Source organism: Typha angustifolia, chromosome 11, assembly GCF_048772165.1.
Source record: "Typha angustifolia cultivar Huaian chromosome 11, ASM4877216v1, whole genome shotgun sequence".
NCBI classification, from domain to species: Eukaryota; Viridiplantae; Streptophyta; class Magnoliopsida; order Poales; family Typhaceae; genus Typha; species Typha angustifolia.
In genome coordinates, this window is record NC_133249.1 from 1,352,187 (window position 1) to 1,377,166 (window position 24,980).

General features: G+C 39.6%; 7 protein-coding genes and 1 non-coding gene across 10 annotated transcripts; 5 read left to right on the forward strand and 3 right to left on the reverse strand.

Annotated features, from left to right (window-relative positions):
- Positions 1-859: 859 nt before the first annotated feature.
- On the forward strand, positions 860-2,602 carry LOC140770072 (UDP-glycosyltransferase 88B1-like). Its single transcript, XM_073111060.1, has one exon. The coding sequence runs from the start codon at positions 1,075-1,077 to the stop codon at positions 2,497-2,499; it is 1,425 nt and encodes a 474-aa protein (XP_072967161.1). The 5' UTR covers positions 860-1,074; the 3' UTR covers positions 2,500-2,602.
- A 668-nt stretch (positions 2,603-3,270) lies between these two features.
- LOC140770076 (late embryogenesis abundant protein At1g64065-like) lies at positions 3,271-4,259 on the forward strand. The gene has a single exon (XM_073111064.1). The coding sequence runs from the start codon at positions 3,386-3,388 to the stop codon at positions 4,067-4,069; it is 684 nt and encodes a 227-aa protein (XP_072967165.1). The 5' UTR covers positions 3,271-3,385; the 3' UTR covers positions 4,070-4,259.
- A 209-nt stretch (positions 4,260-4,468) lies between these two features.
- On the reverse strand, positions 4,469-6,091 carry LOC140770073 (membrane-associated kinase regulator 5-like). The gene is made up of 2 exons (XM_073111061.1): positions 5,023-6,091; positions 4,469-4,827 (listed from the first exon to the last, which is right to left on the reverse strand). The coding sequence occupies exons 1-2, from the start codon at positions 5,714-5,716 to the stop codon at positions 4,730-4,732; spliced, it is 792 nt and encodes a 263-aa protein (XP_072967162.1). The 5' UTR covers positions 5,717-6,091; the 3' UTR covers positions 4,469-4,729.
- Positions 6,092-6,308: 217 nt separating this feature from the next.
- On the reverse strand, positions 6,309-10,403 carry LOC140770078 (RING-H2 finger protein ATL67-like). Of its 2 annotated transcripts, none has more exons than XM_073111066.1 (2): positions 10,262-10,403; positions 6,309-7,177 (listed from the first exon to the last, which is right to left on the reverse strand). In XM_073111066.1, the coding sequence occupies exon 2, from the start codon at positions 7,069-7,071 to the stop codon at positions 6,487-6,489; it is 585 nt and encodes a 194-aa protein (XP_072967167.1). In that variant the 5' UTR covers positions 7,072-7,177; positions 10,262-10,403; the 3' UTR covers positions 6,309-6,486. The 2 variants fall into 2 exon arrangements, with proteins under 2 accessions (XP_072967167.1, XP_072967166.1); XM_073111065.1 differs by having other exon boundaries at positions 6,309-7,358; positions 10,262-10,374.
- LOC140770075 (allene oxide cyclase, chloroplastic-like) lies at positions 10,327-11,294 on the forward strand. Its single transcript, XM_073111063.1, has 2 exons — positions 10,327-10,713; positions 10,804-11,294. The coding sequence occupies exons 1-2, from the start codon at positions 10,390-10,392 to the stop codon at positions 11,203-11,205; spliced, it is 726 nt and encodes a 241-aa protein (XP_072967164.1). The 5' UTR covers positions 10,327-10,389; the 3' UTR covers positions 11,206-11,294.
- Positions 11,295-15,399: 4,105 nt separating this feature from the next.
- LOC140770074 (reticulon-like protein B4) lies at positions 15,400-17,372 on the forward strand. Its single transcript, XM_073111062.1, has 5 exons — positions 15,400-15,696; positions 16,197-16,377; positions 16,478-16,619; positions 16,716-16,785; positions 16,893-17,372. Exons 1-5 carry the CDS (start codon positions 15,483-15,485, stop codon positions 17,057-17,059), a joined length of 774 nt encoding a protein of 257 aa, XP_072967163.1. The 5' UTR covers positions 15,400-15,482; the 3' UTR covers positions 17,060-17,372.
- A 3,339-nt stretch (positions 17,373-20,711) lies between these two features.
- LOC140771540 (small nucleolar RNA snoR145) lies at positions 20,712-20,862 on the forward strand. The gene has a single exon (XR_012106194.1). It is a non-coding gene; the product is annotated as a small nucleolar RNA snoR145 (small nucleolar RNA).
- Positions 20,863-21,683: 821 nt separating this feature from the next.
- LOC140771250 (F-box protein At5g52880) lies at positions 21,684-24,721 on the reverse strand. 2 transcript variants are annotated; one of them, XM_073112710.1, is made up of 6 exons: positions 24,456-24,716; positions 24,059-24,210; positions 23,288-23,375; positions 23,005-23,207; positions 22,316-22,467; positions 21,684-22,030 (listed from the first exon to the last, which is right to left on the reverse strand). In XM_073112710.1, exons 1-6 carry the CDS (start codon positions 24,647-24,649, stop codon positions 21,896-21,898), a joined length of 924 nt encoding a protein of 307 aa, XP_072968811.1. In that variant the 5' UTR covers positions 24,650-24,716; the 3' UTR covers positions 21,684-21,895. The 2 variants fall into 2 exon arrangements, 1 of the variants encoding a protein (XP_072968811.1); XR_012106128.1 differs by having other exon boundaries at positions 21,891-22,030; positions 22,316-22,424; positions 24,456-24,721.
- Between the last annotated feature and the right edge of the window lie 259 nt (positions 24,722-24,980).

Consider the following 24,980-nt stretch of genomic DNA (forward strand, 5'->3'; position numbering starts at 1 on the left):
ATGATACTAGTTTTATTAAAAATAGATTAGTAAAATTAATTATATACTCAGTTTAACTAACTAGATTATTATTAAATACAGATAAAACTAAATTATTAAATTAATATTTATTAGATAAAATTAAATTTATTAAAAAATTTAATAGGTGGGGCTCCACAGACGGCAGCTAGTTTCAGATTGATCGTCATGGCTTACGCTTTATCGAATAAATCATGTAGCTTCGAAGCTCATCTCCTCCCAACTAACGCACTAAGCACGAGTTTTTTAACAGAACAAGACATATTATTTATTTTATTTACGGAAACGCTTTACACTAAAAAGTTGATAATTTATTGTTAAAAATATTAAACTATTTAATATCTTATTAAGATATTTAATTACTCACTTTTTAAGATCATAAATGTCTAACGGTAGTCAATTTTGAACATACAATATTATTATAAAGACGAAAAAAATAAATATAATAATTTAATTGAAATTTAATATTATTTAAATGAGAAAGATATAAATAAAACTATAAAAAAAGTTAATAGCATCACAACATTAAGCTCAATTATTTATTTTAGTCATAAAATATAAACAATCTATAAGTTAAAATAGTGCTCAAAATTAGAGATAGTAGCTTTTTCAAATTTTACATTAATTTTTTTCTAATTTTTTCTAATAAAATACTCAAGTATTTAATATTTTCTAAACATTAAACTCTGAACAGTTACGCATTTTATAAAGTGAGTTTTTAGATATTTTATTTAAAGATAAAGTACTAAATTTATGGGCATTTTATCTAACAGCATTGTGCCAATGAAGCATTTAATATTAAATTTAATATAAAGTCTATTTAGATGAATAAAATATATGAAAGGCCATATAACAGAGGGCTATTTTGGTCAAAAACTTTATTAAGCACATCTAAAGTATCCATAACTGCGAGTCAGACAACTCTAGTACTGTGCTTGTAATGTTTTTTACGTCAAGACCACAACCTAACCCTCTTACCTTCCATATACAGACCTGTCATTCCCGGTTCACATTCTTCTACCAGTAGTCACCGAACTCCATCATCAAAGATCAATCATGGCAGCGAAGGAGACGGTAGTCTTATACCCAGGAAAGGGATTGGGCCACTTATTTCCCATGGTGGAGCTCGCCGAGCACCTCCTCTGCCACGGCTTCGCCGTCACCGTCGTCGCCATCGAGCTGCCGAGCACCTCCTCCCAAGTCATCTCCCGTTTCCTATCCTCTTATCCAACCATCTCGTTCCACGTGCTCCCCCAGGTGCCACCTCCATCCGACGCCGTAGGGCTGAACCTCTTTTCTTCCCTCGTCCGCCTCCAAAACTCCAACTTGCAACAATTCCTCGTCTCCCTCTCTCAAACCTCCTCCATCCGCGCCGTCGTCCTCGACTTCTTCTGCACCGATGCGCTCCAAGTGGCTTCCGACCTCGGGATCCCCTCTTACATCTTCTTCCCCAGCAGCGCCTCCAACCTCGCCGTCTTCCTCCACCTTCCCGTGCTCGGGGCCACCGCCACTACAAGCTTCAAGGACATGGGTAGAACCCTCATCCACTTTCCGGGACTCCGGGGAATACCCGCATCCGATATGCCAAAGGAAACGGCCGACCGGGACTCCGAAACCTATAAACTCCTCGTCCATTCCAACTTTGCGCAACTGCCCAACTCCGATGGAATTATCGTGAATAGCTTCGAGTCGTTGGAGCCCTACGCGGTGAGAGCTTTAAAAGATGGGCTCTGCCTGCCGAATCGACCGACACCCGATATCTACTGTGTCGGCCCGTTAATCGCCGGAGGTGAAAAGAAAGGAGGAGAGAAGCACGAGTGTCTCACCTGGTTGGATACCCAGCCAAATGGGAGCGTCGTCTTTCTCTGCTTCGGGAGCATGGGATCGTTCTCCGCAGAGCAGACCAAGGAGATGGCCACCGGATTGGAGAACAGCGGCCAGAGGTTCCTCTGGGCGGTGCGGTCACCGAAGAACCCGGATCCGGCAAAGCGGTTCGAGCCGACACCCGAACCCGACTTGGACTCGCTGCTCCCCGAAGGGTTCCTGGAGCGTACCAGGGAGAGGGGTTTCGTTGTCAAGTCGTGGGCACCACAGGCGGAGGTGCTGGGACACGCGGCGGTCGGAGGGTTCGTGACGCACTGCGGTTGGAACTCGACACTGGAGGGGATCGTGGCCGGGGTGCCGTTGATATGCTGGCCATTGTACGCAGAGCAGAGGATGAATAAGGTGTTCCTGGTGGAGGAGATGTGGGTGGGAGTAGAGATCGAGGGGTACGATGAGGATTTGGTGAAGGCCGAAGAGGTGGAGAAGAAGATAAGGTGGTTGATGGAATCGGAGGAAGGGAGTGTGATTAGAGAGAGGGTGAAGGAGCTCAAAGAGAAGGCGAAGGAGGCGACCAGTGAAGGGGGGTCATCTTATAAGGCGCTTTTGGAGTTTGAGCAAAGGATCAGAAGAAGTAGTATTAAGGCGCTCGTATGTTGATCCGCGTACTAATAAATGTTTGTTTCGGAATTAAACAAATTATGTAGCAATGAATTCGCTTGATGTAGTAAGCTATCATATGAAGGAAATTATGTTTATTATATAAGTTGGAATTCTGTCCAGGGAAAAGTTAAGTGTTAGGGACAATTTAATCCAATGATCCATCAGTTGAAGAAGGAAAGCCAAACAATAATATAAAATAAGGTCTTATTAAATACTCCTCCTACAGAAGTTTTTAATTACATTAAAAAAAACAAGTAATAAATAAATAAAAAGATAAAAAGACTCAGTACTTTTGAGTATCTGAGCTCCATGAATGGACCAAGACTTGGCCCAAGGTGGCTTCAGACTTCTGCTTCCAGTCGCCGTAACCCCGCAGTGAGCACCGCCAAAGTAAACCATTCCATGCTTAAGCGCTTTGGTCAACTTAAGCACAAACTAGGGTCGAGTCTTCTTTATTGATATGTTAGTCAACTAAGACTAGCTGCACTAGTTGACCGCCGTATGAGTCCTTCACGGGCAGGCAGGACTTTGTATATTTCCTCTTTAATGAAATCACCTCCTACTTGACTCGGAAGTATCCTCGACTTGTTTCTCTCATCCTTCTAGTAATTTTGAGACGTAGTTAATTTGTAAGTCATATATAAGTGTAGAATAAGAAACCGTGTCACACTCTTGGGGCTGTCCTCCGTAGTCAAGAATTAAACGCGCAACTTCCAACAATGAAAAATAATATAGCCCGCAATAAAGACTTGAACCTAATTCCCAAACCCGCGCATTAATTCCACGGTAACGACATCGAGCTCATCATTAACAAAACCCAACAAATCCCTAAAAACCTACCGTCCCTCCAATCTCATCTTCTCTATCTAATTTCCAAGTCCCCATGGCGGAGCCAAAAGAGAACCAATCTAAGCCCCTGACCTCAAACACCATCGCCATCGTCGATGAGGAATCCGGCGCCTCCACGTGGCGCTCGTCCCAATACCTCCGCAAACGGAGCTGCGCCTTCTGCTGCTGCGGCTGCTGCGCGCTGTTCGTCGTCCTCGTCGGGATCCTGATCCTGATCCTCTCCCTAACCGTCCTCAAAGTTAAAGACCCGACCCTCACCATGCACTCGATGACCGTCGACCGCTTCAACGTCGAAGTCGGCAACGGCAACCAGCTGGTCTCGGCCAACGTCACGCTCATCGCCGACATCTCCCTCAAGAACCCCAACGTGGCCTCGTTCCGATTCGGCAGCAGCGCCACCGAGTTCTACTACGGAGGGAAGACGGTGGGGGTCGGGTACGCGCCCTCTGGGGAGGTGGGGGCGGATCGGACGGCCAGGATGAACGTGACGGTCGACGTGCTAACGGATCGGATCGCGATGGATCAGAACGCGACGGAGAGTATACTGGCTGCAGGGGAGTTAAATTTAACGAGTTATACGGATATAAGTGGCAGGGTTAACGTTATCGGGATTTATAAGCGGGATATCGAGGTTATGGCGAATTGTAGTCTAACTTTGAGGGTTTCGGCTTCGGTGGTGCAGATTAAGAGCACGTATTGTATAGCGAACGTGGCGTAGATAAGTTGGGAGTACTGGAAGGAGATTGATTGTACACACTGTTCGGGGTTTGAGATTGTTTCAATATTATGCTGTTAATTTATTTTATTGAACGTAAAAAAAGAGATGCTACCAAGTCATGTACGTAGTGGGTATGTGATTAAACAATTGAAGCAATCCGGTGAGAGATGCTTACTTTCGAGTAAAAGAAGTCAAGCTATACCAGACAGGCTTTTCTTTTTGTTCGCTTCAGTCTTTGGCATAAAAGCTTTTCACTGTTTTGCTCTTCGTCGCAAGGTAAAGAGAACAGTGCATGCAAGACGACCGAAACTGTAGTCAATTATGACCGAATCCCTTCAGCTTAATTAACTAAAAATATGTGACAACTTTTTTTATAATTAAAGTCCCTTTGTATTCGTTTTTAAAATTACAAAACTCGGGTCATTGGATACTCTTTTCTAAGATCGATAGTGGAAGCCAACAGCGTGGAGAAAAAGAAAAGGAAAAGAGCCCCTGGACAAAGTAAAGATGTAGTACCTCAAATATGAACAGACAAAAGCTAAACGAAGAGCTCTTTTGCGACGCTTGTAATACAAACAAAGATAAAGATCTTAAATGAAGAGCTCTATCTAATTTCTTTTTTAGTCCTCAAGGACGTCCTCTCTCTTTTTTTTTTTTGGGTTAATTGCAACTTCCACCTCCTTTCGGTGAAAAACTTGAACGAACGCTAGCTTCAGCCGCACCTTCGCTCCTGCACCGGACAAACGCCAATTCGGACCCTGGAATCCCGCAAGTCAGAGAGACTATCAGAAACACTTCTGTTAAAAGAAATTTTCATATAACACCCTATGTTTAAGCAAATGCTAGAATGCCACTGAATCTTCAGTTCAGCAAATGGTTCAATCCGCAAATTCACTTAAAGATAGGGAGCTACATGCAAAATCGCTTAAACAGTTGAGTTGACTGGGTCGTACCTTTGTTGAAGGAGCTCTTGCAGTGGGCGATGGCGCTCTGGATACCATCATGCTGCTCCAGCAGCGAGTCGTCGCGGCGGCGCGGGAACGGCTGGGGCGGCGACCTCACCGTGCCAGCTACGGCGTACGAGGCCGAGCGGCTCTTCCTCAGCCGCCTAGCCGCCACCTTAAGCCGCCCAGGGAGAGCTCCGCCGTTGGCTGCCGTCGTCTCTCCGCCGTCCGCAGGGCCCACCTTCCTCGCTCCTCTCGAGAAGCGGATCAGCTTCCCGGCGTATGCCCTCGACGCCTTCTCGTACAGCGGCTTTATCTTGCTGAGGTAATTCCGCAGCACGAATTTTGAGATTTTGCTCTCCCCTCGAGCCGGCGAGTCGCGAATGCTGCTCGTGGATTTGCTACTCTTAAAGCTTCTCGAGCTGTTGTCCCGGGAGAAGAACGAGAAAACAGGCAACTCCTCCGTTCTCTTAGATCCGATAAGAAACTTGGTCGGTTTCTTCTGGCGCTCCGGAGAAGAGGCCTGCTTAGGCTTCTTAAGACTGAGCAGCACTACCTTGGCCTCTTCCACGTAGGATTCGGGGAGAGGGAAATCGAGATCGAAGAAAGGACCATCGTCCTCTCCTTCGTACTCTCCAATGGCGTTGGCGCGAGACGTCGTAGGTCTCGCTCTCCGGCTTTTGAGCAAGGCGAAGACTTCCATGACCTCCGTTCTCTCCGGCTTTCTACCTCCTCCTCCTTTCTCAAGTTTTAGAGCGAAGCGAGGGGATATAGCTGAAAAGGGCAAATGTGACTCGGAGCCTTCTCCGAGGACAGCGACAGAGCTTGCATCCCATTGCTCGAATTTTTTTGAGAATCTTCGTACGTTGATATCGTTTCACCGCGGAGAGGGGAGGAAACTAAGAGAAAAGAGAGGCAGGCAAAACCTTTTCCAGGCTCTCTTTTTCTTTTAGTGGGCTGAAAAATATTGGATGGAGATTGATGAGAGATGGTGAGGGTGCAGGTTGATCCGACAAAAGGCTTTAATACGACCGACCAGTAGTCGGTCTCGTCCAACTTGGAAATTAATGCTTTTATTCAGGTCGAAACATCAATGATCACCCAAGGGCTCTTTTTATGACTGTTACAGGCCAGTAATTTTATTATGAATTAAAGCTCCCACCTTTGGCTCCAAGTCTTGGTTCCAGAGACCCAAGCAAAGCAAAAGCTCAGACGTGGTACAATCAGATCATTGCTATATTTGTCAATTGGTAGCTAATAAGAACAACATGAATCATTCCTGGGACGCTAATTTTCTTCGGATATACATATTGTCAGTGGTCAGGAGTATGAGAAATTGTACAATTGCAACCTGTGACTTACCATTTGATATCATGTATACATACACACTCGATAACAACAAATCCCAGACAAATAGAAAGCAATATAATCAATTGAATGCCAGAAGCATTACCACTTTGACTACAGTCAGATCTAAAATAGACGAGTCCGATCCGCTGCAAATTGGGATAGCGGCACGACTTCCGAGAGCGGCGTAGAAAGCGGCGTGGGCATCGGAGAGGTGCGACAAAGCGGGCACGACGCGTTGCGCCGCAACCACTCGTCGATATGCGGGAGATGGAAGTAATGGCCGCAGTCTGGCATCAACCTTAGCATCTCCCCTTCCTTGTACTCGCAGAGGCAGATCGAGCATACGCCCTCGCCTCCTTTGCCGCCGGAGTACGGGAACTTGGGATACGAGCTAATGGCCGCCGGATCTAGCCCCACGGCGACGGTCTCGTCACCACCGCCGTTGTCGTCGTCTTCTTCGGCGACGAAGATTACGCGGGGAAGAGCGAGGCTGTTAGGAATGGGGTGAGGGTTAGGGCTAGGGATATGGTTTCGGTGGCGGCAGTAGAAGTAGGAGGCGAGGAGAAGGGAGGAGAGGAGGACGAGGAGGCCGATGGCGAGGGCGATGGAATAGCCGAGGCCGAGGTTGGAGAGGTTTTGGAGGACGGAGGAGGAATCCGAGCCGGCGGCGTGGGTGGGGTCGGCGCCGGAATAGGGGGAGAAGGACATTTTGGGAATTTTAAGGGAAGTAGGGCGTTCTGTAGCATGATGTGGTGGGAATCGTTGGGAAAAAATTTCTGCGGTTTAGTAGAAGAGGTGGGTGGTTTCCCGGTAGCTGCATTTAAGAATGGAGATTTGATGTCAGTCGTTGGTAGAGGAGGGAGGCAGTCAGACTCAGGCAGACCTCCCAAACCCCAAGCTTCCTTTAAATGCTATACTAAACCATGAATCTCTGGTAAATTTATAATTTATTTCCATTCTTGGCTTTCCTTTCTTATCGATCTCCAGATTAATCACTGCAACTCATTAACAGGAGTGAAAACTCAAAATTTAAACTAAATGCTCAAATAATTATTTTTCTAATAAGACATTTTAGACACGATGATCACGAGATAAAGATGCGGGCAAGAATAACCTTAATTACTAGCAAATTAAATAAAAGCAAGACAAGTAAGAGAATTTATATGGTCTAATTTGTAATTCACACCACTAACTAATATAATGGGGGAGATAATCACTCAAATTTAATAATAATACAACTCTAAAATAAATGATAATATCTAATAAAAGGAACAAGTTATCCAACAGCAAAATAATTCTCTTATAATATTTTGAACAAAAGAAATAAGATTTGAAGGAGAAAATACCAAATTAAGAGATAAATCGATCAGAAAGGCTTCTTCTAAGAATTTATGTAGTAGATTTTTATCTCTGTATCTCATCTTTTGTGATGATATAATTCTTTCTAACCTTACAAAAGGTTGAAAGGTATAAATACATTTTCCAAATTATAATTGAAGTCGGAGTGAGTTCAAACTCAGAGTGTTCTATGGGATCATTTGAACACCATCCTCCAAAACTTTTGAATGCACATGGCATCACAAATCTCCACCTTAACTTGCAGTCAAAAGTTAACATACCACAATACATAATTGACATCTTGGCCAAAACCCTAAAGGGTGTTCATATCTTGCAAACACCGATTAAGTCCATGCTTGAACTTGTGAATAGTGATTGTTTTAGTTAACATACCCGCTGAGTTCTCTGATATGTGAATTTTACTAACTATGACATCATCCTCTATCATAATCTCTCGGATGAAGTGATATTAGATATCAATATGTTTTATCTTGTTGGCAGCTGTAGCCTGCAGCACTGCTTTCTAGCTAATGATTTCACTTGAGAGAGTAAAACATTAACTTGTTAAAGATCTCCGCCTATCTAAATCACCAACAAAATTTGATCAACATAACCAACAAATATAGAGCTTACATTATTCTCTTTCAAATACCAAACTAAGATTTGACATCTCCTATGAATACCTAAGTATGTATTTCACTACCTACCAATACACCTCGGTTGAATTGACCATGTCACCATAAATCATGAAATATATAATGTTGCCAACAATATTTGAATAAGAAACTCGTGACATGTACTCTTCATCTGCCTTAGTTTGTAGTAATAGTATCCTTGGAAGCTTGAATGAATGCGAATTATTCACAAGGTTTGCGTTTGCCACCTAAAAATGGTTAAATATGTGCTCAATATAGTTCTCTTGCAACATCTGAATCTCTATATCCAAAATCTTCTTTGCTGCACCAAACTTTGTCATCTCAAATGATGCATTCAACTAAGCCTTCAATTATTTAACCTCTGACTCATCCTTTGTAGTTCTTAACATGCCATTTGTATAAAAAAAGCAAGTAGATGTAATAATCATCTGGCAACATCATGTAGTACACTCAACTGTTATAACTACTCCTAGAGCAGTAAAGTCTAATCATAAAGCTGTAAAACCTATCGTACCACTGTCTTGACAGCAGCTTCAAATTATACAATGATCTTCTTCTTAACTCGTAGACATAATCTTCAACTTTGAAACCTTCTAGTTGTTGCATATTGATGGTTTTTTCTAACTCGTTTTGTTAAAAAACAGACTTCACATCAAGTTGCTCCAGCTCTAGATGAGAATAAGAAACCATATTGAGCAAAAGACATATAGAGCTATGCTTCACAATAGGAGAAGATTTTATTGAAATTAGTACCTCCCCTCTCTGTAACTATAGCCTTTCACGACCAACCGTGACTTATATTATGCATCCTAACACTCAGGATCATTTAATTTTATGCTAAGATTCTAAGACTCATTTCCAGCCGACTGTCTTTGATTCTTTAGGCAATTATATCAATTGACATGTCTGATTCTTAACCCCACTCTCGCTGTAATAAAACGTTGCCTATCGCTTTTTTGATAACAAAGTTGACTTGACGTCTACTAAATACAAAGATGCCTTACTGTTAAAACATAGACTCAATGAAGTTCTCTTTGAATCTACGGAGACAAGAAGGTGCAGGAGGTGACAGCAGAGAGGTCGAGGCTTATCGATATATCTTAGCAGATCAAGCTGCCTCACCCACTCGGATCGGCAACATTGAAGCAATGATAATTGAGTACGAGAAAGAAAGGAGAGGAGACAAAAAAGGTGGGAGAGGGAGAAGCCTAGAAGAATACTTTTTCTCCCTCCTAGCCCAGTCTGGGATAAGGAAGGAGAGAGAGAGAGAGAGAGAGAGAGAGATTGGCAATAAAGATATTCTCTTATAGAGAATTAGAGAGTGAAAGAGACGACCAAAATGCTAGCCTGATGGGAAATCTTGTTGTGTTCATAAACACATTTCCATTTTGCAGGTAAAAGGCGAGCCTCTTATTTTCCAAATCACATGCAGAAAAGAAAACAGATACATGAGAAGATTCAAGAGGCCTCTCTCGTCACCAATAAGGAGAAAAAGACATCCATCCAACTACGCAGTAATTTCCACTTGGAATTGACTGGTACGAGATAGAAAGGTGAAATTTTTTGACAGCTCGGTGCAACTGAGAGAGTTAATAGACGTTCAATGGGGTCGCCTCTTTTATTCGGAGCGTTGGGTCCACTCTCCACTAGCGATTAGGGAAGGCAACAACCCAGCACGCCGACCACCCCTTTTATCTTTTTTCTAATAAATAACTGCCACGAGTATAACTTCAACCCATGTTTAGCTCGTGCACCTTCTGCCAACCAAGTTCATTTCCGTACTAGTATTAGTTGAAAAGGATCTTATTTATTTACCTATCATTAAATTATTTTCAATTTTTTTAAATAAAAAATTCGAAAAATGAGGTGTAAACTGAAATGAACTAAAAACAAAGACAACTTACCGTCCTCCTTTTCTCGGTTCCACTTTTCCCTGTTCCCATATCGTGTCGTGTTGCACGAGCCTGCTCCATTAAATCCAACCCCCCCTCCTCCTCTCCTTCCTCAATCAGACAGCTCTTTCTTCTCTCCAATGGCGTCTCTCAGTTCCTCATCCGTATTCCTCAAAATCCCCACCTCCAAGAGCAACCGATTCGCCCTCACTAACCCCAGATCCGTCCCGAACCATTCGCTACCCAAAACCCCCAAATTGGTTTCCGGCACCCGAAGAATCCCGTCGAGAATTAACGCCTCCATCTTCTCCGCAAAGCAGGCGTCCACTGATCCGAGACCGACAAAAGTCCAGGAGATGTACGTGTACGAGATCAACGAGAGGGATCGCGCTAGCCCAGCTTACCTCCGCCTTAGCCAGAAGGAAGTTAACTCCCTCGGCGACCTCGTCCCCTTCACTAACAAGGTGAGCTTTTGCTCAGCTCTATTAAAGTATTCTCCTTTATCCTATCCACACGCGAATGTCTTATCGGAATAGTGTGCGATTTGCTTGCAGGTCTACCATGGTAATCTACAGAAGCGATTGGGGATAACCACGGGGATATGCGTGCTCATCCAGCACGTGGAAGAGAAGGGCGGGGATAGGTACGAGGCGATCTATAGCTTCTACTTCGGCGACTACGGCCACATCTCCGTCCAAGGACCGTACTTGACGTACGAGGACTCGTACCTGGCGGTGACCGGTGGATCCGGTGTCTTCGAGGGGGTCTACGGCCAGGTCAAACTGCAGCAGATCATCTTCCCCTTCAAGCTCTTCTACACCTTCTACTTGAAGGGCATCCCTGACCTGCCCAAAGAGTTGCTCGGCGCGCCGGTGCCGCCGTCCGTCAGCGTCGAGCCGATCCCCGCCGCCAAGGCGGCGGAGCCGCACGCCGCCGTGAAGAATTATACCAATTGACTAGTTTGAGTCGAGTGGAGAGAAGAGGCGTAGAATTTTATCTCTCTTGTTTATTTTATGAAAATAAGGAGAGGATGATAGTCGTTTGATAGTTTTTCCATTGATAATTGCAGGTGTTTATATTAATTTAATATTACACTACGTTGTTGGAACTCGGAAGAAGAATATAATGTTAATCATCTAAGTAAGAGGACAAAAACGAATAATTAGTTAAAGGTTAGCCATTTATTTTCGAATCTATAAGAATATAATCCGTATTCAACGAAATAATCGTTATGAAATTATTTAATATGAAGTATATAACACCCATACACTTTAATTATTGATGCCCTAGGTTGAATAGATTTGACCTAGTGCTCCACAACATAAACGTGATTTATGAACAAAACCCAAAAGTAGGAATGGATTTCCCCCAAATACCTTTTACCGCAGCCCCACCCTCTTCTTACACGCCTTCCTTGCGCTTTATTTTATTTTCTCATCCCTCACAAAGAGACAATTGATCCGATAAGAGACAGCGAAGCTTTTCTCACATCTCTCTACCTACAGCACCTTCTTCCAGCATATTCCCCTCCATTCGGATATCCCCCAAAAGTAACCCACAGCTATTGCATTGCAGTGCAAAATGGCATTCCAAGATCCAGGCGAGCTCGGATGCACGCAACGATCCTGCCTCAGGGAACGGCGGAGGAACAACACGAGGTAGAGTTTTTAATCTTCATATCCGATTCCTTCTTCCTTCTTTTCGGAAAGTCATCTTTGATCTTTCTCACGAATTACAAGAAACTATGTTAACTGAGTAATAGTAAAATAAGGTAAGAGTTTGTCAATCGAGAATTGCATGGTCGTAGTAAAGCTTCCGATGGTTTTTTTATCTTTTTATTTTTGTGAAGACCTTTCCCTGTTTGCTGACGCCCTAATAGTTAAGAGAAGGTTATGAGGCACCGTCTAGATTTTCTCCTGCCATTAATATTGATGGTAATTCATACAATGAATCAAATTAAATTGCTTATACTGGTTAACATCTCATATTTATTGGTGTTAATACTACCCCGTTTGGTGATAGCTAGCCCCTCTGGTATGAGTATTCTTTCTCACAGAATTGCTACCGCAAAATATCTAGCAGTCCTCTTTCTGGTGCTTGGATGACCATATACTTCTTCTATGTAGTGAGACATTCATATCAGAACTAAATTAGATTTTCATGTATAAGGCTGCCAAAAAGCTGTGTGTTTTAAAGCGGAAGATTTACATGTGAGTCTTTTCAAAACTGAAATGAATGTAACTTAACAAGATGGCAAATACAAATTGGAAAATAATGACATGATGGATTGTGTTTTTTCCCTCTAAGAATTACCTATGCCCTGAAGCAAGTCTTTGGTACTTCCAGTTAATCTCCTAGAATGTTATGCAATTTCAGCTGTTAGATGAAGAGAGAAAAAGTAGAGGTTATTACTGAATCATTTTGACTTAGTCTCATATCATCTGCAGCTTGCGATTTAAAGATCTTACCCAGTCACTCTGTCACTCCATCCTTTTGTTCTTCCTTCCTAATCTAATTCTAAACCAGATTATACCTTGTGAGCTCTTTCAGAGAAAATCAACACTGAAACCATAACCAACTTTTGTAAATTACTTTCAAAGGGTATATCATCTTTCATGTATATCACCTTTTTATGTCTGATTCTCCCAACTTTTACAAACATATCTCGGCTTTTAATTGGTTTCTCCATCTTTAAACTGATCTTGAAATTTTTATATATGCTCAGAGTTTGATATAATCTTATGTTAAATGATTCACTAAAAAATTACTTTCTGGATGTTTCCCTTCAATTATTCTATCAGCCTCTCAATGAGAATACCATAATTTTGGTTGAGATAATGCAATTACTCAGTTAGATTGATGTCAGATTCATGTTATATGTGCCATCCACTGCCATATTTGTTTTCCTGTTGTAGGGCCCAACAATTATGGATCTGATACAGATGTTTTTGCTTTAAGATGTCCTTTGCTACAAATGTCTTTAATGCATCAACATAGTTTAGTCTTAAATAAATGATAGATAAAATGCAATTGGGACTTTGCACTTTAATTTTCAAATTCCTTCTTCTTTGATGGAAAGCGTAGCTCTTTGTTTGATCTTTAAACCTTTATCTGCCCATACTCCATACATACTAGTGAAAATCAACTAACCATTAAACTTCAATATTTAATAGTAGAAGGATAAAAAATATATTTGTTCCTAGATCTTTTAGATACATTGCTCTCAAACAAGAACATTTTTGTTATTTTCATCTATTAAATGCTTCAGATTTTAATATATAGTTATCAGAAAAAAATAACTAGAAGATTTTTAGATAGTATATCAATAAATACAGATTTTTAGATAGTATATCAATAAATACAGATTTTTAGATAGTATATCAATAAATACATAAAGAGCGCCACCTTAAAATCGATCTGATTCATGTAAAATTGATGGTAGTATTTCAATGCAGTTCATTTTGTTAGATGGAACTTAGTTTTCTTTCCCTGGAAGTTTTTCATCATGTGAAAGTTGGACGCTTTAAAATGTTAATAATTCTCTTTGGAACTCAGAAACTATGATTTTTTTTCCCTCAAAATGCCTAGGATTCTTCTTGTTCTATAAATTCTAGTTTGTTTCTGAAACACATGCAGAGATTTCCTACATCAATCGGCTAGGTCTGTCTGTCGAATAGTTTGTGAGATCAATAATTTGATTCTTTTATAAAAACCCTGCTTGAATTATGCTGATTTGATTACTTTCATGCTTTGTTATTATATGTGTTACTTTTCAGATTATTTTTTGCTATATTTCCTTATCAAAATTTCTAAATTCTTAATTTACTTAGGTTGCAAGTCCAAGTGAGAAAGTACATACAAATCTTTGTCCTAAGTAAGCCCTTCTAGAAATTGAAATGTGTCAAGCAAGCATATTGGACTTATCTATCTTTGAACCATAGGTTTTCCTTGGACTTCCTCATCTTCCAATATATCAGAAAGGAAGATTTTGCAACAAAGGTTTAGGTTGATTAATTCAATTGGAATTAATTTTCTCATATCAGAGATTTTATTGATTTGAATCCCAATTTTCTCTTAAAATACAGTCCCAATAATATCTAACAATCTTTCTACTTAGTGTTCTGAAGCTTTTTCCTATGACCCATGTCTTCTTATTCTATTTTTTTTTAATATTCTCTTAGGTTAAATATATTTTATTGTTTCATACTTATGCATAAAATTATTTTACATTCTTATACTTCAAAAATTTTAAATCAGTCTATCTATGTACTTATAACTAGTTAAGTCATTTAGGGACATTATTCCACAGAGTTAAATGCCTTGTCTAACCAACACACTGGGCATTTTGGTTATTTTACCTCAGTTTAGTTAATTTTAACAAAAAAAATTAACTGTCTTACTTAAATTATAAATGCAAAAACTTTTTTAAAACTTTTTAAAATTTTGAGCACAAATACATATCATAAAATATATTTAATCTTCTTGAGAAAGCATGGCTATGGTATGGTACTATCCGGTCCGTATCTGATCCGTTTTCACTCCTAATGGTTGGCCATGGCTCATTCGGCCATCTCATTCTCACATTACTTAATTATCTATTTCATATTGTATCAGAAATAAAGTCAATTGAATTGAGATATTATTTTCAAACCTGCAAAGTCTAATAAAGGCTAAGGCTACATCAGCTCCCGTTCCTTAACCACCAAGCCTTGAGATAAATGCTAGGATTTCTCCTTCTACGGTAAATTCAAATTCAAATTCAAAGTTCAAAGTGATTAAAGGCACCGTCACATACCGACAATTGCCTTCGCTGAATCCGATTATACAGCAAACAGCCTTTCGTCATCCACTTGTCGGAGTTCTATTGGTTAGTTTCACAATCCTACGTCTCGGACCTCTCGGTTCAATGCATTCACTGGTCCTTATTGAACGAGTATCTTTAAGCCACGTGGCGCAACTTTCGGTATCCGGCCACGTTGTCGGGTCCTAGCCACGCCGTCCAAAAAGTAACGGAGAAGTGACGTCCGCTCCCTTTCCCCTTGCAATACCGTCGCCGTTACCTGTCTCCTCCCGGACAACTTTACCCCTGGCCTCTAAATCCGACGGTCCTGATCGCCTCGCCCCAGTATAAAAGCTTCCCTTTCCCATCGAACCCTTCTTCCCTAGATTGAGATCATAGCATATCGAGAATCTACTGACTGGTGAGGGATCTAGGAATCTACTGCGGGGAGAAATGGAAGAACATAAAGAGGAGTCGGAGTCGGTGGTGGAGTCGGTGGTGGATAAGATAACGGAGAAGTTCCACGGCCACGATTCGTCGTCGTCCTCGGATTCCGATGACGATAAATCGGAATCGATTACGTCGGCTACGTCGGATATCAAGGCCAAGATCTTCCGGCTCTTCGGGAGGGAGAAGCCCGTTCACACGGTCTTGGGAGGCGGAAAACGTACGCTATAGATCGTTTTTGGACCTAATGTTTCGATTTAGTAGGGTTTGTAATGTTTTCCTAGGAGTCCGTATGGTTTTTGGCTTAGATCATGTTGGATCGGATCGTGTTTGCTTTGATCTGTTAGGTTTTTACGAGCTGAGATCTGTGGATTCTTTTCCTGCTTTTTTGTTCATGTTACTTCATCTTTATTTTCAACCTAATCCTGCGAAAGGCTTTGCTTTCCTACTTTTGGGGCCTCTAGGGTTTGCGTCTATCATTTAGAATCGCTGTCCAACTAACCATCGGATTAACCTGAAATTGTTTATAAAGTTCAGGAAACTCCCTTTTATTCCCATTCTTATGGATCGTTAGGAATCCATTATATAGATTTATCTGTGGTTAAGTTGGTAATATTGGGAAATTTCTAGCCATTTTTTAGAGGAAAAGACGTAGATTTTTTGTATCCTGTGTTTATCTAGAACAATGGACTTATCTGCCAACATCGGGAAATTTTGCAGCTGCCGACGTGTTCCTATGGAGGAACAAAAAGATCTCTGCTGGTGTGCTCGGTGGCGCGACTGCCATCTGGGTGTTGTTCGAGTTGTTGGAGTACCATCTGCTGACCCTGGTGTGCCACTGCCTCATACTTTCTCTAGCCATCCTGTTCCTTTGGTCGAATGCTACTACCTTCATTAACAAGTGAGCTCTTTTATCTAAGTTCTTGATAGCTGTATAGTTATACTATTTGAGTGTTATATATAGAGCCTAGTCTCATGTCTTGAAGCTTTAATGATGCTAGGTCTCCACCTCACATTCCTGAGGTAAGCATTCCTGAAGATCTGACTGTGAACATTGCACTTTCGTTGAGATATGAGATCAACAGGGGCTTTGCTATTCTAAGGGAAATCGCATCTGGACGTGATCTAAAGAAGTTCCTTGGTGTATGTCTTTTGATGTTTTCTTTTAACTGATCTCTCAGTATTGTTGTTGTAATTGGTCCTGAATCCTGTAAATTTGTTGACCTCTTGGTTTCTCAGGTGATTGCAGGGTTGTGGGTTATTTCAATTCTTGGGAGTTGCTGCAATTTCTTGACCTTATTTTACATCGGTAAAGTTTCTTTTCACATTTAAATATATTTGATGTTAGTATAATCATTTTTTTTTTGCATTTTTGGTGTTCTTTATTATTTATTTATTTTTGTTCATTGTAAACAGCATTTGTTTTGCTGCACACTTTACCTGTTCTGTACGAGAAGTATGAGGACAAAGTTGACTCTTTTGCCGAGAAGGGAACTGCTGAGTTTAAGAAGCATTATGCTGTCTTTCATGCTAAATGTCTAACCAAGATTCCAAGGGGCCTGCTGAAAGATAAGAAGTTTTAGAAGAAGGTATTCTGTGGTTCTAGTCACTTCTGATGGTCAACCACTATCTATGGTTTTTCGATGGATTGCTGTCAGTGCTTATCCATTTTTCATTTAGGATTCCATCCTTAGAAATGTCCGGTTTCCCAATCTGGACAGTTCTAGTATGGTTGGTAGGAGTTATTTCAGGCTCTCATAATGTGATCATGTTAGCAGTACCATCATAGTGTGATTTTCTTGTACGCCATTTCCTATAGTTCTTTAATTGCTTCATCTGGAAGCTATGGATGCTCACATGAGATGTTTATATTTATCTGGATTTTGTATTGTTCCATGTGGTTGTGTTGGTTCTCTCATTTTTAGTATGATTTTGTTGTATGACATTTATTTTGGTAGTTCAATTGTTTCCGTTGGACCGTATGGATAAATGAGATGTTTATATTAATCTTGATTTCTTAATGCTTCTGAGGTGAGGTTAGAAGTTGATTACAATAGATGTGGTTTTGATGATGAGTCACACAAGCTTGTATATCCATGACTAAAACTTATCCAACATCTACATGTTAATACGTTAGATTAAATATCATAGCTAATTTTGGAGGCATATGTAAGGGAAATTATCTTTTGATCTTTCTTTTAACCTTCAGATATGTCGCATTGTCAATTAATAATGCTATCACTTGTTTAGGTGTCCCATATCCTCTTTTAGTAATAGAGGGTAAATGAGATTCTTATTTATTGTATTTGACTTGGTGACTTGCTTTGTATTAATGTCCTTAGTGTCAAATAAGTCAATTTTCTTTGCAGTACCAAATTCACTGCAGTTAAAGGTCTAATAGGATCTTGCAGATAAGTCAAGGGCTTTGCCACTGATCGAGTTATTTTTAATTATCTCTATCTGGTTGATTCTCTTTTAATACAATAATGATTTGGAAGAAAATTATCTCTTTTCATTGTGTTAACACCAATATTTGCTGAGTAGAATTTCTCGGCGTACAGATTGATAAAACTGTCCTATGATCCATGATAAGTAGATAAGATTTATCGTTTCTACATTCTGTTACTGTGCCTGAATGTAAGGAATTCATTCTGAACTAGAGGCCGGCCTTTTAGAGAACTTTTACAGATTGATTTGAGGACTCATTGTCTTAGTTCTGACCAAATTGGAAGCTTCTGACATAAATTTTGGAAGATTGATATTCTCAATCTTCTATGGTATAGAGCATTAAGGTGCATTATGCTAGAATAGCTAGTAAGTTGAAAAATGGAGAAAATGATTATCTTGGATGCAGTAAAACAATCTTGTGACTGTTTTGACAATCCTTGGGTTGCAGTATCTTTGCATTACACTACTGCATGTGAGCAGCTGTTTACTAACAGGACGTCTCCCATAAATAAATTTAAGATGGAAAGTTCCTTAGAATGTGGTACGAGGTGAGAGCAGCCTTGCAAGGAAATTTACATATCAATATGGACACAGTACTTCTTGGATGTCGCTGTACATAGTTATTTATCTTCAGAGACTGGAGTTCATGGTGAGTTGGTTATGGCATCTGGTCTTGTGCATTTGCATAGAGATGAATATTTTTAATATGATTAGCCATCTCTGGTAAAGCGGACTAATGTTACTGAGATTGCTAGCATGATATTTATTATTTTATTTCAGAGATAATGAGCTATTTGACATATGTTCTTTGACAGTCATCATGATGTCATTTTTCCAAATTTAATTTGCTGCTTGGTAGGAGTAATGTGTTGGTTCCTCTAGTTGAAACAGAATATATTTGTTCTTAGAACCATGATAATGCTTTTAAATTATTGAACAGATATTTAGTTATCAGTTTGAAATCTATTGAAGATGCCGGCACCTATTGAGCTATTGTTTTGTGATTCTTGCCTTCTTTCTCCTTTAATGTATCATCGCAGTTGGTTCCATGGGCAATTCTGTTTAGCTTCGTGGCTCCGAATATATTTTCGGAGATGTGATATTTTAGCCATAAAGGTTTTTTATTGCTTTTCCACTGGCTGTTAATTCTATCATGCGTCCTTATTATCGCTCTGACTTTATTTAGATGCAGAAATATTGATCTCTTCTTCCGTCATGTTATTTCTTTGTGGAACTATCTTATCTTATCTGCTGAAGAATTTCGATATCTACAATTCTGGATTAGTAAGTCATTACTTGAGAGACAAGTTTGATCTACGTCTTTCGTTTTGTGAACCGATTTTATTCTTTCGTAGGCTACATTTCTAGAACAGGAGTCCATATTATTCTGCAAGAATGCAGTATGATTGTATGAATCATAAGAAGGACGTCGCTGCTCAGTATGCACCAAAGTAATTGATTAAATATGCTTCTTACGTGAGAGGAACTCACCCGTTATTTGTCTTCTCTTACCTTTGCTCGGTGATGAGCTGGGCTTCACCCTAACTCAGATCTGAATTCAATTACCCTTATAAATATTTACTCTACATTCATTTTTAAAATAATTTTTTTTAATTTTAGAATATTAACTCTTTATTTCAGAATAATTATTAAAATTATATTTATACTACACATCAATCTAATTACTATCTTACCCTTATAATTTTATTCCATCCATTTGCTTTATATCAAATCAAAGAATATTTATAAAAAATAACACATTAAAGATAATTATTACACTACTATTTTAAAATATAATTAAATGTAACAATAATTATGTTTAGAATGAAGACTTTATTTTATGAATAATAAAGATGAATATTTATTTTAAAATTTGCCTTATTTTGAACTATAAAAAGCCGAATTTTTAAAAAAATTATAATGTTATATGCTTATACTTTGAGAGCGTGACCTATTTCTTAGAAAATTCTATCTAGCTAGGGGATTACTATTCACTGGATAGCACTTATCTTACTCCATCTGTGCGTCAAATTATAATAAATGTGTTAGCTATCATTTTGTCAATTCAAACTCGAAGAAGAAACAAATCAAGCTTGATGTGACCTTGAGCTCGAGTCCTAAGCGATAATATCAAACGGCTTTATTAAATTTGAATTTGAACTTGAATTTGGATTGTGGTGGTACCAAGCCTTGTCGAGTGAGGTTTAATCGAGCCAACTTTTGATCAAGCTTCGGTTATTTAAATTCGAGCTCAGTTTGCTTCGAGGAGAGCAGCCTAGCCTATATAAGAGACCAAAACTTAACCTAAACCTCTCTACTCTTGCCGCCGCCCCCGATCCCTAACCTCCTCTCTCTCTCTCTCTCACTACTTCGTTCTTCTCATTCGACGTCTAGCGTACGAAATTAGAAATCCTTCCTGTTTCCTTAAAAATCTCTTACTCGGATGCGATGAAGAGCAAACAAATCTCTTCATTGATCGCTGTGTACGGTGATATGAGATCTTATATTTTGGTTCGTATTCACTGAGCATCCGTCGCCTTTTTATTTTTCCTATTATTTTCTTGATTTTCAATTTTTTTTATTATTATCAAAGAATTCGAAGGACCTATGGATCAATCGCTTAATACCAATGCGATATCATCCAAGTTTGCCTTCGGAGAGGAAAGCGGCGGTGATTTCTTCAGATCTCACCGGATCTCGGAGTACTCTCTAGTATTTTCGAGTTCGGTTTTTTGCCGAACATCTCGTCTTCGTTTAGAGGATTTTTTTTTAGTGAGTTTTTGCGATAAGCGAAGGACCCAGCGGAGTGGTGTTTGTCTCCCAGTGTTGAGACCTCTCCAACGCTTATCTATAACCTTCGCAGAGGAATCGAAGCCGTTTCGTAGGATGCTTGGATTGCTTTCGGTTTCATAGCATCTGAAATCACGGCTACACTTCTTTGGCTTTAACGGGATCGAGAATGTAATCCTTGCTTATTTATACACAAGGGATTCTATTTTGTTGAGATCTTCGTGTTATTTTGTTTGCTCGGTGAATTTGATCGGATTTTAGATGGATTTCAGAGATACCAAAACTTTATTTATTGTCTTTTATCACTTACATATCCTTCATTAGTGGCCTTGAACTATTTATCCAAAGGGAATTTATCAAGGGTTTTGAGAACCTAAGCAATCTGAAAACGATCTTATTACCGGTTGATGAGCAAGCACTTCGGGTTGTAATCGGATCATAGATCTTCCTGCAAGCGGATAGTTTTATATGAAAGTTATCACCTTGACTTTTATTGCTTCTGGATGTGGTGATCTCACTGCTAAAACCATTGCAACATCTAGAGGCCGTTTTCACTCCTTTAATATAAAACATTTAATCACTGCCTTATCTTAATTTCTTAAAAGTAGAAGTAAAATGAATATTTGGAGAGTATTATATGGATAAAGGAGGTCAATAAGTTAGAAATGTGCGATGGTTTGTAAAATCTAGAAAGCACAGATGCAATTATTTTTAAAATTAAGGGGAAAAAAAGATCAATTAACTTTCACGCTTAAAAAAAGTCCCCAATAATCTGTGAAAAATCAGAAGGAAAATTATTTGTCTAAGCACAACCATAATCTATAATTTTATTTTAACTAATAAGTCAATCAGCAGTACAATTAGTTTTTCTGAAAGTATGATTAACTTTATAATTTTAAAAATTATGAGTTAAGAGTTTTTATATCAGAGGTACTGATTGACTTTAAGCAGTTCACCAGCAGTAGCGAATTAGACTCAGAAAGAGAGGTGCTTCAACTGTAGAATATACAAGACACCTCAATATTTCAATAGATCACCTGTTCTTTAACATTTCATATGGAGTATAACGACTTTGCTTTGTTCCTCACAACGCACCTCTCTCTAGTCCTTCGGCTGGGATGGTAAGTAACATCCATATATTTCCAAGATGTCTCAATACTAAGCCACATATCTCGGGAATATTAGTCGACAAGCTTCGGATAGGCCCACAACTTAGGTACCTGTTGTTTGCCGCATGGCCATACATCAGAATCGCTGTCATCGCTGTCCGAAGAGAACATCGTCAAATCTGTCTCTCCCAGGAGGTACTCAACAACCTGATGAGTGATGACAATAGCAAGAGGCTTGCATCAATGCAGTATCATGTAAAAATTAGATCACTAGTGTGGAAGCTGAATTTTTTTTTTTGTTTTTTTTTTTTTGCATCAGATAACCTGTAATTACTGTGCACAAATATGGAAGCGTTTGCCTTGCAGAAAATTAAGATTTTTGATTGTATGGAGGAATTGCAGACCATAAGATCAGCAATACATGTGTTATATGTGATATGTGTACTAGCAAAAAATGATGGATGTGTAAATTGGATTTATTAGAATGATTACCTTAATAGGCGCCATTGGTCTTATTTTAGCTTTATGTTCTCCGTGTTTATGGCAATCGAGTGATTTAGCACAGGTCAAGTTGCCGAGCCAAATAAACAATCCACAATGCCTGCAAAATGCCCTATTTGATGTGAATCTGAATGAAGAATCACCTGTAGAACATGTCAGTTTATCCTTTACATAAGAAGAATGAAACATAGGAAGGTCGGCAGTAATTATATCATTTGATAGAAGATTCTCTAGTTTTATGCTACCAATTTTACCAAAAAAACATCATAGAAATCTACAAGGAGACATAATATATGGCATGCAAAGCCCCCGACACAAGATTCATATAGATAACTTACATAACAACAAAACAATTAAAAAACAGGGCATCTGATAATGAATAAAAGTAATTCATGCTTTTCAAACATGATAAAGGAGAAATGGATCTTTGGCAAGGGAATAAAACCAAAATTTGGAGAAGGATTGTGCAATAGTCACAATCTTCCTATTCTCTTTTGCATCTACATTTCCATGATACTATGTGATTCTCACTTACAGCTTAATACCAAAAGCTATTACTATTAGATGTAGTGTATTCACAATCAGGTGAGCTATGGCACCCAACTCGGTGTGCTCTATTTGCCAGCAAGCACCTAGCATAGCCAGATTACTCAAAAGTCTTCAAAATAAAAGATGTGTACCGATATATCTTCTCTTAAAAGCCTTTTGCCAGCTAAAATTGGTTACTACGTCCACCTCTGTCATGTTCTCCTGGGCAATCATATTTTCCTCCTGAACAGCCATATGATCTGCTTTACTCTTGCAGCTCATGTCATGATTGCCGAAGAAAAAGGAATACTGCAGCTTCCATAGGGTATTGTCATTTGCAGCTGAGTTCCATGACCTTCTAAGAGAAGATGGAGAATGTTGTCAGCAAGAAGTGCGAAGCAAAATTCTCAAAGATATGTAGCAATAGGAGCATACCAGCATACGCAACTGACTGCCACTAAAGATCGCATGTCCAGAAAGCCAAACATGTGAACAAGAACATCATGTGGTAACTGCAGAGAACCTGAGAAGTGGTAAGTACATTCAAATTATCATCCAGGGAGAACACAAGAAATCTCAAGGGCAAAACCACAAAATAAGCATGTTCAAGCCATACTTAGCTGTTAACACTTGCATGCTCAAACCATATTTAATTTGGCATAAAAGTAGCGAGAGTCCTCCTAAGGATTTATATCAAGATTAAATTAGTTATCTGACATTTTATGCCAAATATAGTTCTAAGAGGATTTTTGAAGACAGGCAATTGAGAACTCCAATTCGAACAAGGATAGGACCTTTACAGCATTGGAATGTGCCATTATTCATGCCACCCAACTATTTTTCAATAGAGAAAGTAGGACCATCTCTGTTAATACAGTTATTCACTACTTACAAGAGTTCCAATTGGAATATCTTACTACAACTATATCAAGCATAAGGCATAATCCTTTTGGAGATTGACCAATCCTCAAAACAACCATGATATCTAAAACATCAGAAACTAAAAGAAGCAGCCAGAAAATGGACAGATACTGATTCAACTCAGATTATTACATTCATGAATCAGGATACCTCTTGAAATGTTAGTATGTCAGTACTTTAACTGTAACCATTTCTGATATCTGACATGACAACTCAATTTACTTGCATATAATCAAGTATAGTACTTTATAGTTCTATTTGTTATACGGCATATATACGAGTTACCTCCATCTTGGTGAGCCTTAGCGCGCCTCTTATATGCAACCACAGAATGCTTGAACTCCGAAACAGCCTGTGCCTTTCTCTGTTTAGGGAGTGCAGCTTCTGCTGCTTGGAGAAGGATGTTAGCTGATGCTACTCCATGCCCTGTTTGCACTCTGCAGATGCAATTCCTTGTTAGTACATACCCGACTAAAAGAATTAATTCCCAAAATGGAGAGATTTTCTCGACAAAGCTAACTAAAGCATTCCACATAATGATCAGGAAGGTCATCAAACCATCAAATTCGAAGTAATCATCAGTATCAAAGGGGTAATTTTGATCGAGATTACGACTAACTCCCAGATCGATGGGAAACGAAGGGGGTATAGAGAGGAGAGGAGAGGAGAGGAGGAGACTCACTCGGGGAGGATCCGGAAGGCGAAGAGGGTGTGGCGGAAGACGAGAGACTGGAGGCTCTTGGGGAGCTTTGCGTAGGCGAGGCGAAGGATGAGGCCGAGCTCGCCGCACGCCGTCGGGTAATCCCAAGCACGGGAGAGCGCATTTTCGAGCCCTAATTCCTCGTATCTCTCCGTCATCGCCCTTCCTCCTTGCATCTCTCTCTCTCTCTCTCTCTCTCTCGTCAACAATCGAACCGATCCACCGACTTCAAACCTATATACGGTGCAGTAAATGCTAGTCGAGAAAGTGGCGAATAATATTGTCGATATTTTACTCTTCGGAAAATGCTTCGGATCTTTTGTTAAAGTTACCACCCACCATGTACAACCATTGAAAAAGAAAACCACTAATATTTACTAATCTTTGCCACCTTATCTTTTGTTAGCCTTAATTAATTTTTTAAAAAGTAAACTTAATTAGATATTAAAAATATATTTTTTTTAAATTACTGAGTCAGTTTAGGAACTAATTCAGTAAGCTATTTTT